This window comes from Gossypium hirsutum, chromosome A13 (genome assembly GCF_007990345.1).
Source record: "Gossypium hirsutum isolate 1008001.06 chromosome A13, Gossypium_hirsutum_v2.1, whole genome shotgun sequence".
Lineage (NCBI taxonomy): Eukaryota > Viridiplantae > Streptophyta > Magnoliopsida > Malvales > Malvaceae > Gossypium > Gossypium hirsutum.
In genome coordinates this window covers 102,755,275-102,775,844 of record NC_053436.1, presented here as the reverse complement: position 1 = coordinate 102,775,844, position 20,570 = coordinate 102,755,275, and the positions used below count along the sequence as shown (strand labels likewise).

The 20,570-nt window shown below is 32.7% G+C and overlaps 1 protein-coding gene across 1 annotated transcript; it reads left to right on the top strand.

Annotated features, from left to right (window-relative positions):
* Positions 1–795: 795 nt before the first annotated feature.
* On the top strand, positions 796–1,467 carry LOC121212344 (germin-like protein subfamily 1 member 7). Its single transcript, XM_041084813.1, has 3 exons — positions 796–820; positions 931–1,202; positions 1,291–1,467. The coding sequence occupies exons 1-3, from the start codon at positions 796–798 to the stop codon at positions 1,465–1,467; spliced, it is 474 nt and encodes a 157-aa protein (XP_040940747.1).
* The last annotated feature ends 19,103 nt before the right edge of the window (positions 1,468–20,570 follow it).

The following is a 20,570-nucleotide window of genomic DNA, read 5'->3' as shown; positions in this document are numbered from 1 at the left end:
AACCTCTATGGCCTTCAAGTTTGAGAGAATTTCTTAAAACACTGTTAAGTGTTCGTGTACAGACGCACCTTCCTCCAAACGATGAGCATAAAGACGCTGCTTCATATGCAGCTTGCTTGTTAGAGTTTTCAACATACATATTTGTTCTAGCCTCTTCCATAATGCAGTGGTGGTTTTCTCTTTCATCACATCCTGTAAAATTTCGTTGGACAAATGCAGATGTAATTGTGTTAACACATTTCGATCCTTACGCTTCTTCTCTTCATCTGTTAATGTCGAAGGCATCTTATCTATCCCTAGCAGGGCATCCTCCAGATCCATCTGCGCAAGAACTGCTTGCATCTTAATCTGCCACAACGCAAATCTAGTGTTACGATCCAACAGCGAAATTTCATACTTCAAAGATGCCATTACCGTGATTGAGATGAACAACCCGGAAGCTCTAATACCAATTTGTAAAAATAAAATAAAATAAAGAACACACAATTTTTTACGTGGAAACCCTTTCGAGAAAAAACCACGGGCAGAGGAGAAGAAAATTCACTATGTCGAATTCGAATAATTACAAGAGGAATGGACTATGTCTATTTATAGGCTTGTAAAGCCATATTCTAGTAAGACTGAAACACCTTATTCTAATCAATATCAAATAGATGGAATTTAATAAGGTTTAAAAAACCTTATTCTAAAATAAAATAAAAAAATGTAATTCTATATGGATTCTTCTTTTATTTTATTTACCACTGTATTTTATTTAAATATAGATTTGGGTCACTTAATTCTAACATATGAGATATGAATCTTAAGACCTTTCACACTCGTATCTATCCCATCCATATATTCGACATTTATACTCAAGTTTTAGTAACATAAACTCATCTTTTTTTCTTCTTCTTCTCGTATTGACCAACATTTCTTGCTTTCATGCAGTGTTTGTCAACGGAAAATTCTGCAAAGATGCAAAGCTTGGCAAAGCAGATGACTTTTACTTTTCAAGTCTCCATATCCGCAAAAACACATCCAACACATTTGGATCAACTGTCACACCTGTTAACGTTGCACAAATGCCAGGACTTCACACATTGGGTATATCTATGGTTCGAATTGACTATGCACCTAACGGTGGCCTGAACCCTCCTCACACTCACCCTCGTGCCTCAAAGATTCTAGTTGTTCTGGAAGGCACACTCCATATTGGTTTCGTTACATCAAATCTAGATAATCGTTTGATTTCTAAAGTCCTATATCCCGGAGATGTCTTTTTTTCCTGTGGGTCTCATTCACTTTCAGTACAACATAGGGAACACCTATGCTATCACGTTTGCTGGTCTTAGCAGTGAAAACCCAGGGTTGATCACTATCGCTAATGCAGTATTTGGCTCAAACCCTTCCATTAATGCTGATATTCTTGCCAAGGCTTTTAATTTGGATAGGAAAATGGTGAAGAATCTTCAATCCAAATTCTGATGGGACAACAACCGAAGTAATGTTCGAATGATGTTTGAATTTGTCATTTGTTATTTATAGTAAAATTAAATTTTATTTTATTTCTGAATATAGAATAAAAGAATGTGGTTAAGTACCTTTTATCTCGATACTAATGGGATTAGCTACTACTTTAAGAGCCAAATCAAAACCCCAGAAGTTTGTTTGCTTGTTTGAAATAATGTTTGCATGCATTTTTCTAAATCAAGTCGTACTATTCTGCTAAGTATCATGTAATAAACAAAGAGGTTTAAATCTACTTCTCTAGTCTCCTCTCTTGGCGTGATCCTTTCAGATATAAAACCAGAAATTGTAATGCTCTCGGATTTAAATTAAGAACGCAATCAATGGCACCGAAGCATATGTAGTTCATGTTGTTATTGTTATATTTATGTCATGCTAGCCTCAGACATGTACACAGCCTTGCTTGTATTCCTTACTTAGAATGCGAGTGTTGGAATTTCTTCATCTTGATTTACGATGAGATAACAAATTGATCAAGAAATTACTTGAAATATATATATTTTTTAAAATAATAATTTGGATGAGATCCATCTATATATCTTAAAGTGAAATCAAATTTGGAATGAAGGGTTGAGCCAATTAAATGAAAATTAATGAAATGTGTGACTCAGATTTTCATTCTTCCCCTACATATCTTATTTAAGTATTGGATTCCTTTTATTGGATTCCATTTTATATATATATATAAAAAAAGAAGTGTTGCATTGCATCCAAACTAGCCCATCAAAAGTAGACTCATTTATCAAAAGGGTGCGCCTCAAACTTCATATTTTGATTTAAAGATATGAGGTCAGGATTTGTTGAGTTGCAGGCCTGTTAACTAAGGAAGGGTTTGTGCTTTGATTGAACAAAAAATTGCGTTGCTTTTATTAAATTTTATTTGTGTATTATTTAAGTGTACTTGGCTTATTGAGTTTTAGTTCGATTAGTATTAACATTGTTATCAGTGCAGGAAGATAAGAATTCAAATGTATTGTATCAAAAATAAAAATAACAGATATGATAAGAATATTTAATGAGATTAATATTAAAAAAAAAGTGTAGCCGACTTCGTTTGATTTTCATCCCATAAGATAAAAATTCATAACTATTAACATTGAATGAACTTGTATCAAAACTTACACATGTGCTTTAAATATGTAGTTTTTACATGCATGTGTGATAAAATTTTTAATTTATTATATAAAATTATTTTATTCCTGTCGTGACTGTGTCATAATTTAATAATCTACTATATATAATGATTGTATTAAAAAATATTGTATATTTGTAATTAATTTTTTTAAAATTTATTTTAATTTGTAATTTAACACAAAGATATGGGCCAGGTTTGGCAATTGGATGATAGTTGATAGCTAATTGTAGTGGTTGATTTGATAAACTGATTCTATTAACTGTTTATTTAAAAGTATTTGGTAAAATTTAACTGGTAGCTGAAAGTTGATATATGTAAAATGACAAATAAGGATATGACATATTTTATTGTTAAGTATTTATTTGTTTTCAATACTTTAGTATTTATTGGGTGAAATTATTGAAATAAAACACTATTACCAAGGAATTAAAACATCTATTATGAAAATTAATTAGCGAATATTTATAAAATTTTAAATAAATAAAATTTTTAAGTTCCTTATTTGCAAATATTAACCTTGTGGAAATTAATAAATATTAATAATGTATCAATATAATTGTAAACTATATTCTTAATGATAATTATGTCATGTTCTTAGTATGTAAATTAGTGATAATTATGCCATGCTCTGAATAAATTTTTCAAGTAACATATTTCAATTAATATAAATTTGCATAAGAAATCATTTTACACAAGTAAATTGAAAATAAATTAAGAGTGCATAAATATTCAAGAAATTGATACATATCCAAACAAGTAATAAAAACAAGTATTTAAGAAACACAATGTTGTTGTCTAGTTGCCATCAAACTAGTAGTGATGTCTTTATGAACTTTTGTCATTTCATTAGTACTCATACGATCAACTTCTTAAGTGGAAATGTATTCGACATCCGAAAATGCTTCGGGAGGAATAAAATTTGGATCTCCATCTATGACCTTAAATGCTGGGTCAAGAACTTTACTTAATCTAATGTAGTTAAGTAATGCAAATGTATCACAAATTATTCTATTTTGATTTTGACACGAATATATTGACATTTTCACTAAAATCTTCCACTGCACCTTTATAATGCCAAATGCTCTCTCAATATAACTTTTTAAGGATGAATGGGCCCGATTGAAAATTTCTTGCCCCTTTTGGATTTGCACCATGAAACTCTGATGGGTGATACCTTATTTTATGATAAGATGTCAAGTAGCCTTGTCTTTCAGGGTTCCCTTTATCTGCTAAGTAATATTTGCCTAAGTATGACCAAATATAGCCACAAAATTAAAAAGCCTTTATTTTAAAATCAAAATGAATATGAACAAACAAATAAGAATAAAATATTAACTAAAATGAATAAATTTAATCGGATGAGGTTTTGGAAAATTTAGACTTGGGTCCCCAATTGTATCTAGGAAAATACGAGAGTCATGAGCTGATCCCTCTTAACCACTTAGCACATATGTAAAAAGCAAATCAACATTGCATGTCGCTAATATATTAACTGTGGGTGTCCCTTTCCTTCCTCTATAATGCAATTGATTTTCTTCATAAATTATAACATCTATATGAGTACCATCAATTACTCCAATGTAATCCTAAAATGAAAAAAATTTATTATGATATGAGATATTGATGAGATTGTAAATTATTACTATAGAATATAACATAAGGAACAACAATATCCATAAATAATCGCCTTAAAATGTGACATAAATTTGGTATCATTGGCAATTTGTGAAGGAATTTCCTTGAATTCAGGATCTCTTAGTATTATTATGTCACTTGACAAGCCATCCATGGCTTCTAAAACCTCTTTAAAAATTCTACTTACAATTTTACCAGAATGTTGAAACCTCTCTTGGACATCCTGATAGGAAGCTCCCTTACTAAGAGTAAAGACATATAAACCCACTTCTCCAAATTTGATATTCTATTTGAAGGAAGCAACCCATACTTACTTTCGAAATCCATGCCCAATTAGCTATATGTGCGTTGCGTAATTCTAAACATATTAAAACAACACTTTTCATGACCATTCAACAATTCTTGCATCCATTTTTCTCCCGTTTGAAAAGAAGTCATGCATGGCTCCTTATGTATGTTCTTTGCATAATAAAGAGATATATAACCAAATGCACAACTACCATGTCCTAGAATTCACTATTTTTGTGCCTCTTACGTATTCTATTGCATATAACATGCAAATCCATGCCTACGAATATATATGTATATAAAAATAAACTATAATTACTTCAATATCACCTACATAAAAAATTTAAAAGAACAAACATTGCTTCCAAAATCAAAACAAAAATCAAAAGTAAGAACCAAACTTTAGATAAGCCACTTTCACATTACAAATAAGATCCATTACAAAATGTATATGTAGCATCAGCTTGCTCTTTAAAATGTCATCACATATTGCATCAAACAACAAAATCTAAGCAAGCATACATTTGCTAAATACTAACTGCTAAAAACTAACTAAAAGTTGACTTCAAAATATGTTTACAAATCGATAATAGAGCTAACTAGAAGATAACAGCTATATTAAAGTTAGTATGATATTCATTTTTCACTCTCATACAAGTATTTAATCCAAAGGAGTCTAGCATCGTCATCTGGTAGACCATTAAGAATTGTCATTTTCTAGGGATCCTCAATCAAGTTGCAACCAAAACAAAATTTTGGAGTAATAGGTATTAAACTAGGCAACGATACTAACTTCACTAGAGAATCAACAAGTGTATGAGAAGAATCAGCAAGTGTGCATGCTTCAAGATTCATTAACTCCGTATCTTTGATGCTCCTCTCAATAACAACCTAAATCATAGCATCAAGTTTCTCCATCAACATTGTTGATCTTCCAACCCTTCTAGAGGATTCATTCTTAGAACTCAAATTACTCCTAAAAGCATTATTCTCAGAGCCTAGCTTGTTTCCTCTTTGATCGCCTCTGGACGTACTAATGTCCAAAGTGTGAATATTGCAACTAGAGATATGAAATTGAGGCAGTGTCAGCAAGTATATGAGTTAGGTTGTAATATAGTTTTTATAACAGAGTCGGCAAGTACTCCAAGGATCGTACCCAAGAAAAGGGAATACTAAATTAATATTAACATAAACATAAATAAATCTAATTATTACTTTAGGTAAATTATATTACGAAAAACCATAAAGTAAATAATTTAGGTTTTATAAGAAAAAAATAAAACCTGCATAAAATAATGAAAACGAAAAACTAATGTATAACTCAACTAATCGTTACCCTATCAAGACCTCTTGATCTTCCATTAAATTAGCAAGTTAGTAATAACTAATTATTTCTGGACCTCACGGTCTAGGCCGAATTAGAGTAAGGGGTTCACAGATAGAAAATATCAATTTTGGTTTAATTTCGACCTAAATGACTTCCTAGGTTTGTCAGGCCTCGGGTTTAAGTTCTTCATATCTCAAACAGCTAATCCACTAAGAAAACCCTACATAGACATTAATTAATCACACCTCCACTCACTAATCCCCCATAGAAGGATTAGTTCTTCGTGGATCTCATAAAAAAAACTTGATAAAGAATGTAAACATGAATAACAAATCAAGAATAAAATTTTAAAAAGAAATCCTAATTGTATTGATTGATTGAAGTGCAGAAATCCACAAAGTATTTGGCTGAATCAACAAATCAGATTCTCCGAATGTCACGAATTAAAACAAACTGAAATAAATCCTAAGCCTAAAAAGAAATAAAATTGAAAACTAAATTGGAAGGAAAATTCTAGGTTGCAAAAGAGGTCCCCTTAAGTGTTTAATGAGTACTCTACTTATAATGTTAGGGTTAGTTGTCGTCCTTAGCCGTAGGTTGGCTGACGTTTTTATGTTAATTTTCATTGTATGGACCAAAACACCCTCAGCTCATTAATGCTTTCACATACATGGCTGATGTCACGACTTCCATCGCCTATGTCGCGGCACTGAAGGCAGTTTGCTTGGCTCAAGCTCAGCTTCAGGGGTGTGTCATGACATCCACTGGCTATGTTGTGACACCAAAAGCAGACTTGGTATTTGGCACTCTGTTCACTATGTTGCGACATTGAACTCTTCATGATGCAACATTGCGACCAACCTTGAGTCCTCATGCCTTTGACACCAGAATTATTGTCGCGATATAGTCGTGCCCACAACCTGTGTGTTGTAAGCTAAAAAATAAAATGGGAGTTTAAGTTGATAGAGAAAATAAAATAAAAAATATGTAATGTAATAAAATGAAAATAGATTCGAAATTACAAAAATAAATTTAAGCAAATAAAATAAATCGGTAAATAAAATATTTCAAAACTTAGCCTTAGCCTCGGTACACTTGAACCTGAACCGATCCTTGAAAAAAAGGTTTTTCCTTCCAACTGATAAGTTGGTTATGGCGATTGAGGACGCCTCAAACCACCAGCTTTTCCTCTTGTAGTGGGTTCCGGTACGACTTGCAAATCGACCCTTGTCGAATTTCTAACCACGTGACACGTGCCCGTAATTTAAGTCTTTGATAGCCTTATCATTTGAAAAGCCCAACACGAATCAACAACCTCAACCGTGTGGCTGTTTAAATCCGATCACTATCTCCCTTGATGCAACTAGCTTTTCCCAATTGAACACACCGATTTGTTTGCAGAAGTTTGAATACAGCACGATTGACTCAACTTCCCAATTGTATGCCAAACGATCCCAACCCAATGCGTACTTTTTGAATTAAAATTGAATCAACTTTTAGGGATGAATTTGTACTATCCCATATACCAAGGAGATAGCAAATACCAAATTGCAAAGTATTTAGTGTGGGTTCAAATCTCACGATTACTTCATTGGAGTGATAATTGGACTAAGGCTAAAAGCGACTTAGTTAATCATGAAATAATTCATTCTAAATGGTGTATATAAATGGTTTTAACAAAAATTGTGGAAAGTGGAAAAGGGAAAAGGTTTGGAAGGCAAATAAGTCAATATGTTGAAAATGAAAAAAATCAATGATTGGAAAAATACAAAGCTATTGAAGCGGAAAGGAAAAGAAAGAAGAAAATTGATTAATTACAAAAGCCATGTAACGACCTGATAGTTAGGGGTGTCAAAAAACGTATTTTCGGGATTCTATTTTTGTAAACCGAACCCGTAACTAGCTTAGTAGCTAATTAATTTTTAGATTAGTGAATTTTGTGAAATTAAGAGTTATTAAAGTTTAAGGACTAAATCGCGTAAAGGTTAAAAGTTGAATTATAAAATTGAAATAAGCTAAAGGTACTAAAGTAGCAAAAATACCATTTATTAAATGGTGGGATAATGATCGGCCATGTTTTAATGATTATGCATGTGTGTATTATGTATATATATTATATATTAAGTTATAATAATAATAGTTATAATAATAAAAACAAAAGAAAGATAATGTTTCATTCTCTATTACATGCAAACAAAAGAAAGAAAGAAAAAGGAGAAAGTCACACATGGCGGAAGTTCAAATCTAAATTGGTTAGTGCAATTTAGTCCCTATTCTTGTGATTTTTATATTTTTAGAATCCTGGTACTTAGGGCTACCAGACCCATATTGTAATTTTTAGTATTGTTCAAGATTTTAAATATTGACATTGTTGAATAGTTTTAGTATTAGTGATTCAATTGATAAATTTTTAAGTTAGAAATAGAAAAGGATTAAATTGTAGAACAAATTGTAAATTTTGAGTAATAGGGACTAAATTGTGAAAAATTAAAAATTTAAAGGTTTAATTGAAAATAGGGAGCTACATTTAGCTTAAAGTGAAATTAGTATAAAAATATAAGATTAAATGAAAGAATAAAAATTAGTCTCGATTTAGGGACTAAATTGGAATTCAAGCAAATATTGAGTAAAAATTGAAATATTTAATGTGAAATTGAATTGTGTTGTATTGATGTATTTTAATTGTTTTAATTTCGTAGCTAACGTCGTACTGGAATCCTCGACTAAAAAGGGGGAAGGATAAAATCGACGTCGAATAGCTCGGAATCCACGGTTTGTATTTCTATAAATCTGAACCTAGTTGTTAATTGTTGTATTTCAATTTAATGTATATGGTAAGTGGTTGAGGTGAGTATTTTGGCACTTTGATAGTGAATTGAAATTATTGTTGATTGAAAAGCATTGAATTGGTATATACATTATAAATGTATTGATTTTTTGAATTAAAATGAATATTTGTGTAAATGTGACAATGTGCAAATAAAAGAATTGGATATTAGTTGTATTTGAAAAGTGAAATGAAACTCTATTAGTTGTATCGGGTTGAGTCGGATATAGATGGCATGCCATATGATAGGAAGAGTTCAGGGATTTCTTTGACTTCGAGTCGATAAGGCTCTGGGTGCCAATTTGCTTCGGTTTAACCGATGAGACAATGGGTGTCAATTTATATGGCGCTAGGTGAAGTTATTACTTCAAATTTATCCGATGAGGCACTGGGTATCAAACTGGTATGTTGGTTGGATCTGTGTGTCCTTCCAAGTTTGAGTCGTGTTAATATGGGTAAATAAATAATAAAGTTCTAAATGGCATGGCATGTGATATGGAAATGAGATAGTGGATTGAAAATGAAATGTGAAATATGTTGTGAGCAAATGGAATATATGAGTTATGTACTCATGAATTGAATATGGAATGGATAATGCCATTGATTAAATGAAATGTGGATTGATATGTGAAAAGATATTTATATAGCAAGTGATGTGAATTGAGATATTTATTTAACAAATCAAATATGATAGTATGTGAAAATTGAGCATAGTATGAAATGATATGGTAATATGCATGAACTTAAAATGATGGTATATGGTAATGGTAAGCTTAGACAATAATATGTTTGTATAATTCAAATTATGCATTCGTGTACCCGTATGTCTTTAATTGTTCGGATAATAGAAATATCATCGAGTTTTACTCAACGTACGGTATTGTTTTCCGTACATAGGTTAGGTACTTCTCTTTTGATCGCCGACTCAACATCCAACAACAATCCCAATCTCAAATTTGGTGATGTTTACCGTTTGTGATGGCATGTACCTAGGATGTATTAGTTAATAGTTATGTTACGAATAGATTGTAAATGGAGTTATAAGTATGATGATGGTTTGAGTATATAAATACGTGTTTGTGTTTGAAGCAATAAATTGACATGTCATTTTAGAACCATTGTTTGTGAAGTGTATGCAAGCTTAAGCTTGATATTTTAGGTAGTTATAAGTTAGGTTAAAGTGAATGAATTGGTATGCTTAAAATATTGATTTGAATGATGCATTGATGATATGTTTTGAACATATAAAATGTGGCACCAATGAGGGTACATTTGTTAGGCATATTAAGTGATGAATTTGGTGTATTTTTGGCATGTTTAATCGTGTTTTGAATAGGTTAAATGATTGGTAATTGAGTTGCTTAGTGCCCAAGTAAGTAGGAAATGGTAAACTTGAGTTTTAAGGTACTTTTGGGTGCACATGGCTTGGCCATGTGGGTGTGTGACCCCTGAAATAAATTTTTTTAATTATTTCCTAAACTTCCATAATTGTTTCAAATTAGTCCCTACCTATTTTTTAAACTACTTTAGAGTCTTGTAGACTCGTAATAAGGGTTGTAAGTGTAACTTTTACTCTGAATTAGGGTGGATTAGCGAACCTAAATTAAGTGCATTCCACTAACATCATCGAAGATAAATTAAAAAGAAAATCGTAGACAGAGTATGGACTAATACGCTAATGCTAATAACTGGAATAGTCTTGTATGTACCTGGATTTTGACATTCTAAAAGGGATAAATAGTTATAAGAATGTAGACAGTGGAAGACCAAGTTTAGAAATGCATACCATAATTTATTATTTGAATGTATAAGAATCTAGCATGAAAGTATTAGATTGCCATGACCAGCCCCCACATATTATAATGTTATTAGTTAGCTTATATGTTGATTATGGTTGAATTAATAGTTTGATTTGTTAGTAATGCTCGTAACCCTAATCTGACAACAGAGAGGAGTTAGGGGTGTTACAGCCAAGTGTGTTCTCCAGTGTCACCAACACTAGGTATTTATATACATCCCTTATGCTTAAATTTAGCATGTTTATCCTAAGATAATATCAACTAAAAAAAATCAAATTTCAAATTTAAACTAAATATCAAATTCAAAATATTTACAGGACAATATAAAAAATAATCTGGTCTTTATCCATCCAACCACTAAATCTTTAATCCTTCAATTTGACCCTCCTCTTTGCTTTTTGTTCCAATTTAGCCATTTTTGTATGAGTTTGAATTTATGCACATCAATTTCATTCCTGATAAGAAAAACTCAAACATTAAACATTTTATTCGATAGTTAGCCAAAAATAAATGCATTAAAACACAAATTTATCTTTCTATCAGTTGATTAGAGTAAATGGTCTCATTATTTTGGTTTTCAATATATACCAGAAAACTTCGCTTTTAGAGTGTGATCAAGATACATATTGGTTGAGTAAAAAAATCAAAATTGAGAGGGAAGAAGATGAGCCAACAACAAATATGCTAAAAACAACTTAGGTTGATATCATTAACAAATTTCTAGCGAGCCAAGAAAGAATCATATGCAGTCACTGCACATCCTAGTGAAACAACCACGCTTTCTTCAATTTATTTGCTTTATAATTTCTTCTTTTTCCCCGTCAAAATGAACAGCATGAGACAGCTGGGAAAAGGAATATTTTTTTATATTTTTTAAATAGTTTTTAGAACATTTTTTTATTTTCTAATAAATTTTAAATATTTTCTATATTTTATAATTTTTATTGATTTTAATTTTTTTTATCATTTTCATCACCTATCACAACCATAGTGTGACATGTGATAGAGATAATAACTCTAAAATTTTATGATTTTTTATATTTTTCTATATTTTAATATTTTAATAGTTTTATTGATTTTTTCCATTTTTTTTGCCACGTGTCACAACTAGGGCGCAGATGGCTAAGAAAACCAAAGAAAGCAAGTGTTGTTAACTTTAGCGATTAACTATTAAAGTTAATGGTCAAAGGGTTTTTCTATGCATTTTGACAATTTAAGTACATAATTGAGTACAAAAAGAAAAGGCAAATGCTTAATTACTTTTTTTGAAAAGTTCGAGGATATTTTACATCTTTAAACCTTAATTAAAATAATTATAATGATTTTTTGACTAATTAAAAAAATTAATTAAAAACAATTTTAAAAAAGCATCAACCCTTCTAAGCAATATTTTTAGAACTGGACTAGTGGTCAAATTGGTTAGGCTATTGGTTCGTATTGAGTAAATAAATTATTAAAAAATAAAAAAACTGATTCAACTAGTTTTTTAACAACTTGGTTCAACCAACCCGTACTGATTTCTAGATCAACTGATCTGATACCTTTTTATGAATCGATGCCTCGACCGATTTCCATTAAATAAAAGGAAAGCTTTAGGCCGTAAGGCCTTCCTAAGGTGACATGTCCCATCATTTCTCACCAATTCTTTTCATCTTGCATTAAAAAAAATGACCAAATCTCATTTTTGGTATGTTTAATATACCTAAATTAGAATTTATCTTTATACTTTAATTTCTAATATAATTTGATTTTTATATTATTATAATGTTACTGATTAATTCAAATAGTTATTTTCTTTTTTTGCAACACCCTCATACCCGACTCGATCGTCGGGTCAAGGTACTGAGATGTCACATTCGTTGTCGAAGCAACTACAAAAATTTCATATTGATTTATCATAATATTTTATTATCGAAGACCATTTTACTCATTTTAGTAATAATTAAATTTATGACAAAACTATTTATGAGTTAAAAGAGCTCATTAAAACGTGATATTCAATCAAAGATAACAAAGTTTAGAAAACTAACACAATTATTAATGTAACACCCAAACTCGACCTAGACGTTATGGTCGGATCTAGCGATGTCACATGATAAGGTGTTTGAAAACAGTGTCATCACAATAAAACCATTTCCATTGAATTGCTTATCTTAATATCTTATTAGTTCCAAAATCGTGTTACTCATTTAGCCAATAGTTTCAAAATGTTATTCGTTGTGGAAGCTTTTAAAACAATTTAAACAATCGGGCGTTTCCGAAAATCATTTGTTTCTTTTGAAAATCGAGGTTTCCTACTACTAGCAGCTGTAATCCATAAGGTAAAGATAATTAAAACCCAAAACCAAACCAAAGTCCGAAAGTCCATTTACAACCCAAAAATGTAACCAGTAAAAATAGACTAAAAATAAAACCAATAATCATAAATTAAAACCATGACAGTCTAGAACTGTGGTCACCATCGAGTCCTCTGCCGCACCAATCCATTTAGGTTTGGGGATTACTTGTGCACATTAATCAGAGAGGGGTGAGTTTTTGTAAACTCAGTGTGTAATCCCACAGAAAACAACAAACAAACAGTAATCACAGGGCACAGTCAAACAACCTTGGGCCGAAGCCCCTTTCAGTATCAGTAACGGTTTGGGCCTTAGCCTATCTAAGTATCAGTATCAGTCATGCAGTTTTCAGTAACAAAGTCCTACCCAACCAGTCTCTACACACCATCTCCGTCCAACCCTACACTCCCTGTGGGGATTAAATCAACCCACCCATCCCTACACTCCAAATAGTACCGAATGTGGCACAAAACTATAATTTGCAGCTGAGCTGCCAATATATTAAGCTTAAAAGCCTTTCAGTACACTTCCTCCAAATAATATCAACCCAACCCAATGCAATGCAACATACAATGAAATGTTATCACAGGTTTGTCAGATACACATCAGTTCAGTATACATGTTTGTATATAACATGCTCAGTACATAATTCACACAATCAATATCACACAGTAAAGGGTCTAACTAGTGCTTACTGACCTTACAGAAGGTTCACAGTCAACTTGGGCGACCCGTGCAACTTTAATAGTCATTTCAGTAAAACTAGGCTCACACGCCCATGTGGCCTGCCCGTGTGGGCCCACACGCACATGTGGCCCACACGACCCAAATTGGCCTTGGCTGTGATGGGATGGCCTCGTCGATCACACGGCCGTGTTAGGGCACAAGGGCAACCAGACGCCCGGGTGGCATCGATAGTGAGGTTTTCAGATTTTGTCGAAACCTTGTTTTTTGCACAATCGAGTACACACCTGTATCATTGTTATGCTTAATCACTCACGAGAACTCTAGTACCTAAAATCGACAAATCAAAGCCCCAATTTTAGTAACATAACTGAGACTTAAATGATATTATAACTAGACGTTCATCCATAACTATCGAAACCCTTACCTTTGATCGAAACGAGGAATCCACGCACTCAACTTGTCGATTGGGAACGATTTTCGGTCCCTTGATTAACTCCTAAACACCAAAAAAGAACCCCTCTTAGAAAGCAACCAGAAACATTAAGACTAGCAAGAACCGAAACTTACCGATATTGTGCAAAAGTTGAATTAACGAGCCACAGAAAATTTAGAAGTAGAAGGGGAATAAAATAAGGAAATCGGCAGCAAAGAATGAAAGGGGTGATGGCAAAAAGAAGAGTGGAAGAGAGAACGTGTTCTTTCAATTGCTAATCAGAATGGAGACTAAAGGAAAAATCGAATAGAGAGAAAGGACAAAGAACCAAAAATTTGACAGAGAACAGAGAAGAAGAGAAAGAAGAAAAAAAAACAAAAAAGAAGAAGTAGAGGAGAAGATGATCAGTTTTTTTTTTTTGCAGAGAGAATTCTTGGGGAACTGTTTTACTCAAATCTCACTACCTACCCTATCTCAATCCCTTAATTTTCTCCCTCAACTCAGAATCCCAGCTCAGCTCAACTCTGAGCCAAGCTTTAAGCAAAAATAGTACTCCTTGCCATCGCAGAGAATTGAACACAATACCTCCAACACACAAACACTCCACTTAACCACTGAAGCAGTTGGCCCATTCTAATATGATTTTACAAACAATTAAATAAAAGCCTACAGAACAAGAGTGAGGCTTAACTTTGAAAAAAATTTAAAATTTTGCCGAAGGCATGGCTTGAACTTAGGACCTTTCACACACACCCAGAACACTTAACTACTAAAGCAGATACAGATTTATGTCAAAATTTACAAGAATAAAAATAAGAAATTTGGGGCGTTACAATTAAAGCTTTACAAATAATTCCATTAGAGGACTTGTACTTTCTAATGTAGTTTACCCACTTTATGTATATTTCATATTTATTTCTAAATTGTGTCAATTAATTTAATTCTTCAGAAACTTTTAGCCAAGATTCCAAAATCACATCAATTAACAGTTATTCACTTATTATTTTATCAGTTCGTTTAAACATTCTCACATGTATTAATCATTCCATCACTTATAACCATTCTGTAACATTTCAAATTCATCTACTATTTTTTTCCTCCTTCTCCACCTCTCAATTCCATATCCTTTATGTATATATATTAGAATTTAGAATCTTTAGATTTAATATGACATGCTTATATGTAACATTAACTATAACTTCAGTATTTACTTATATATTCATATCAAAGTTATCCACTTGTGTCATAGTCACTAAATTATTTATATCTTGAGCTACATAATTCAAAATTAGGATCCTCTTATTGTATTTGAAATTAGACTCGATGAAATTTTTACCATAAAAATTTTGGAATTTCCACATGAGCTAATTAATTATTTTTCAAATTTTCTCATGTTCTGTTGTATAACAGCTTTGACCCTTCTTCACTAAAATTAATTATATTTTAGTTCAGGATTTGTATCATATTACCGTTTGTTTCACTTGAAAATAGACTTATTAAGCTTTTTGGGATATAAATTTCATCTCCTAAACATTTTTTTTTTACAATTTTTGATGACTTCCAAAGTCAGAAGAAGGGAACCCAAATCCGTTCTGACCTTGTCCTACAAAAACTAATATATCTCAAAATATACAATTCCATTACTTAAACCGTTTATTTCATACAAAACTAGAATCAATAAGATTTTTTTTGTCATATTTAATTAAACCTTTAAATAAATTTCTATGGTTTTTGGTGAATCTTCAAAGTTAAGATATTGCTACTATCTAAATTGTTTTAATGAAAATATTTTCTTTCCATGGTTCTTTGCTCCATCATTCATTCAATCATACATAATCACCATACTTTTGATTACTATTCAATCTAATCACTTATGTTTATATTTATATTACATATTCATTTCTTAATCTTATTACTTTTCACAATACAAATCACATTCTCTCCTACTTATCAATTTAGTGTTTTAAGTATCTATACTTTACCAAATACTTTCTTTTTCTAGTATTTAGATTAAAATAAATGTTTCATACATCTCATTCACAACATATTTTGTAGCACCCCAAACCCGGCCCAGAAGTTATGGCCGGATCCGGCATGCCACATCAAACCGTTCAAAACATTTTATATTGTTGATCCAGAAAAAAACCTACTTAGTGTTTTAAAAGATAATTTCATTAAAGGTTAAAGTGAATGGAAGCTGTGCACCAAGTAGGAAACTGAAAAAGAGGTGGTGAGTCCATCGGACTGCTTAAGTACCAAGCTCCCTTCGGATCCAATCCTAGACATGCATACCGCCATTGCTACACCTTAACGTCATGGATATTTCTAGGAAACCGATTTGATTAAGTCATTTTTAGGAAAAGTGATTAATTTTGGAAAATACTTTCATTGCGGAAGCTTTGCTTGTTGTCGTGTTATTTTGAAATCAATTGTTGTTTTTGAAAACGCGTCCTAAAGTTATCCAATTTCAACAGTTAAAATAAGTATTACCTATCTTAGTAATACATATTAAAACCATCAAAAATAATTAAGCGGCCTTATTACATTTAAAAGCCCAAAAACTTCAAACATAAATAAAAGGATGTCCAGTTCACCAGAAGAAAATCAAACTTTCAGAACGGGTGGCCACTCCGAATTCCCTCACAGCTCCAAGCCCACTATGGTTGGGGATTTCCTGCGTGGATGAAAATAAAAGGGGTGAGTTTGGGGAAACTTAGTGTGTAAGGAAAACCCATTCAAAGCCCAAGTCAGCTCAAGCCTATTGGGCCTAAGCCCATTCAGGTAACAGTGGTACTGGACCAGAGCCCTTTTCAGATTACAATAAACTAGGCCTTAGCCCCTTATTCAGATAACAGTATGGCCCATAGGCCCATTTCAAAACACATGCAGCATCAATAACATATGCAAGCCCATTTGGGGAGACTACTCAACCCACCAACCACTACACTCCACCCGTACCAGCCATACACTCCATGTGGGGAATAGCTCAACCCACCCAGCCCAACACTCCACAGTTGCAGCCTTGCTGCTCAGTTAACAATAAATTGAGGCAAAGCCTCCAGTACGTGGACAAGCCACTTTCAGTACTTCCTCCGTCAATATCCCAGTCCCATGCATCAGATAATAACAACATGGCATGCAGTAAATAACAACAGTCAAACATGCATTTAGGTCAATTTAACCCTATGGGTGTTTCGGTAATTTATCTCCTAGGGGTAAAACTGTAAATTTTTCACTTTTAAAGGTATTTCAGTAATTTATCTATTTTAGGGTTTTTCATGCATATTCCTACCTTTCACGTACTAACAGAATCACTACCGAGGGTTCTTACCGAATTGGGCCCGTTGGCCCATCATTCCAATTTTGGCCCATTAAGCCCAAAAATATCGAGGGCACAGAAATCATGCACTTTGCAGTCCAAATTTTGCAGCTTACCAAAAACATTAATCGATTTACCTCACGAGCATTCGCACACTCGCAAATCTACAAAATACCGGTTTTCGGCATTTCGGCTTTTCGACTTTTTCCGATCTAGACTAAGAAAGAGGGTGTTAGTTACACACCTGTTTGCGACGATATGCTGACGAGATCCACACACGAACTGCCTACAATTAGATTACTAACACATTAATCTAACTATTCAAATACGAACTACGTATTAACCCCTTACAATATTCGGCCAACCACACCTACAGGTCATAGTAAGCTTATAAGAAATCAATAAGCAACTCATTAACAAATTTTTGTCAATGTTTACCACATAATCATAATTTCACTGCAAGCTGTCTTCCTGAGCAACAGTCACTAAATCATTTATAACTGGAGCTACGAAACTCCAAATCAAGTGCCGTTAATTTTCCCTGAAAATAGACTCATATATCTTCTATCCATAAAATTTACAGAATTTTTGGTTTGGCCAATCAATACCAGATTTTTCTTAAAGTTTCGCATGTTTCACTGTTTGACTAATCTGACCACTCTTCATTACGAATCAAATTTCTCATTGTACAAAATTCAAAATATGTTCTCGTTTATTCCATTTGAAACTAGACTCATTAAGATTTAATTACATAATTTATGCAGCTTCTAACTCATCTCTCACAATTTATGGTGATTTTCCAAAGTCACGTTACTGCTGCTGTCCCAAGCAGATTTATTACCAAATCACTCTTTCACACATAACTTGCATGCATGTTTTTTTTTAAACATGTATATCACCAATCAATCATCACATATCTATGATTTTACTTAAGTATAATCTCCATTTTATCATTTTAAAGCACAACATATTAGCCGATTTTTCCCCTTAGCATCTAAGCACATGCATGCTCATTTGTTTGGCTCAACTTCACATATCTTCCATTTTTCATCAAAAGAACATGAAACAACAACCATTTCCTTCATTTTAATTCATGACCAAATGCTCACAACACAACCAAAAACCAAAATATGCTTCAAGAGTTAAGGTAGAATCAAGAAGAACTCATGAACATCAAGATAGAAGCAAACTACCATGAACTTACCTTCAATTTTCTTCCCCAAGTGACCGAACATTCAAGAGCTTTCTCCTCTCCTTTCTCTTCTCTAACTTTAGGCTATGATGAACAAAGATGGACAAAACTTTGTTCTTTTCACCCCTTTTTCTTTTAATAAAATTTCATATTTCATCCATTCAATTCTTTAATAAAAAAGATATGAAATTCCAATCATGGAACATTTACCTAACCCATTATCATGAAACATTTACCTAACCCATTATCATGGAACATTTACCTAACCCATTATCAATTTGTATCAATTTGTACCATAAATTATGGATATCAAGTGCACATTTTGTTTACAACAACATGATGGCTGGCCACTTCATGTAAAATGGGAGGTTTGTCATGTAAATCCTCCTATTTTGCACTCCTATTTATTTGGCCACTTCAATTTAGCCTATAGCATTTTCAAACATTTTCACATAGGTCCTATTTCATAATTTCACCCCCTTTTTCTTATGGAACAAAAATTAACTAAAATTGACGGGTTCTATCTTAAGCTTGGGCCTTCTATAGGCCCACTAACATAATTAAACCTATGCCAACATTCACAGAATTCCCGAAAATTGGGGCGTTACATATTTAATTCAATGTATTGAATACAAGTAGGGTTAGTATGAAACTTACCTCATTTTTCAAGAATTTCTTCCTTTTTTCTTCATTTCCATTCTTTTCTAATCTTCACCATTTTCCTCCCCTTTTCTTCTCATTTTCTTCACTTTCATCTACTATTTTCTTACTTCAAAATTGATGAACATATCCTATAGAATCACTAATTTATATTTTCCCTTTGGTGCCTAAGGAATTTGTTGGGGATCAACCCGATTAAGCAACAAACAAGTAAAAATAGCGAAAGAAATCGAGAAATTGAACGCACAAATTTAATGTGGAAAAACCCCTCCAAAGATGATAAAAAAACCATGGGCAAAGATAATTTCACAATAATGGAAAAAGAACGAAGAGTACAAAAGATGGAGATAAAACCTAAACCCAAAAAAAAAGAACCCTCAAAACGTAAACACAAAATTCTCCAAAAGTGTTATGAGTTCTAATCTTCTTTTGGTGTATTTTCTAAGGTTGTAAAAGAGCCTATTTATAGGCTAAATTCGTAGTTCAAATAATACTAAAATAATTTAAACTAATCAGAAATCGACTGAAACAAATAATCAGAGTTTAACTAGGAGATTATATCTCAAATTTGATTGAAATATGAGGCATACTCAACAAATCTCCACCTTGACTCATATTTCCACAACGCCATCTTTGCCAAAGCCCATCACGGGCCTATCTTGAACTATGCAGGGAATTAACTGAGTCAAATTTGTGCTTAGAAGTTGGAAAACTTCTAGCCTTCAACTTGTGCACTGCTAAATCAAAACTAACCCGGGTCCAATTTTCATGAACACAGTGCCTTAACTTTTCAAAATATGCATCCAAAAGAGAACATTTCTTCAACAAAACGGTCATACCTTTTTCCCTCCTATGACCAAGTTGCCTCTGCTTCAAATGAGTTGACTTTGATTGCATAACGTTGAGGGACGTCCGGTTTCAACGGTCACTGTAGAACCTTCCAAAATATAAAGATTGCCGATTATTTTACCTTTTAATAAAAGAAGAGTCCCATGAGACACCTTAATGCCACTCAACTCGATGTTGATTCTACAACCTTTCGAGTCTAAAATACTCAATGAGATGAGATTCTTTCATAAATTATGTACATACCTAACGTCTGAGAATGTCCTAATCTTTCCATCGTGCATCCTAATTTTAATAGTACCAATATTGATTACCTTACTGCTTGAATCATTTCCCATACGCACAATTCCACCTTCAATCGAATTGTATGTGGAGAACCATTCTTTGTTAGGACACATGTGGACACATGTGGAAAGAACATCTCGAATCTAGCATCCACTCGGACATAAGCTCGGAGCTATCACTCAAACATAAGCTCGGAGCTATCACTCATTGACGCTAACAAGTAATCATCGCCACTTTAGTCGGCCAAATTAGCACCAACTACATCTTCCCCGTTACTCTCAGCAGCCCTTTT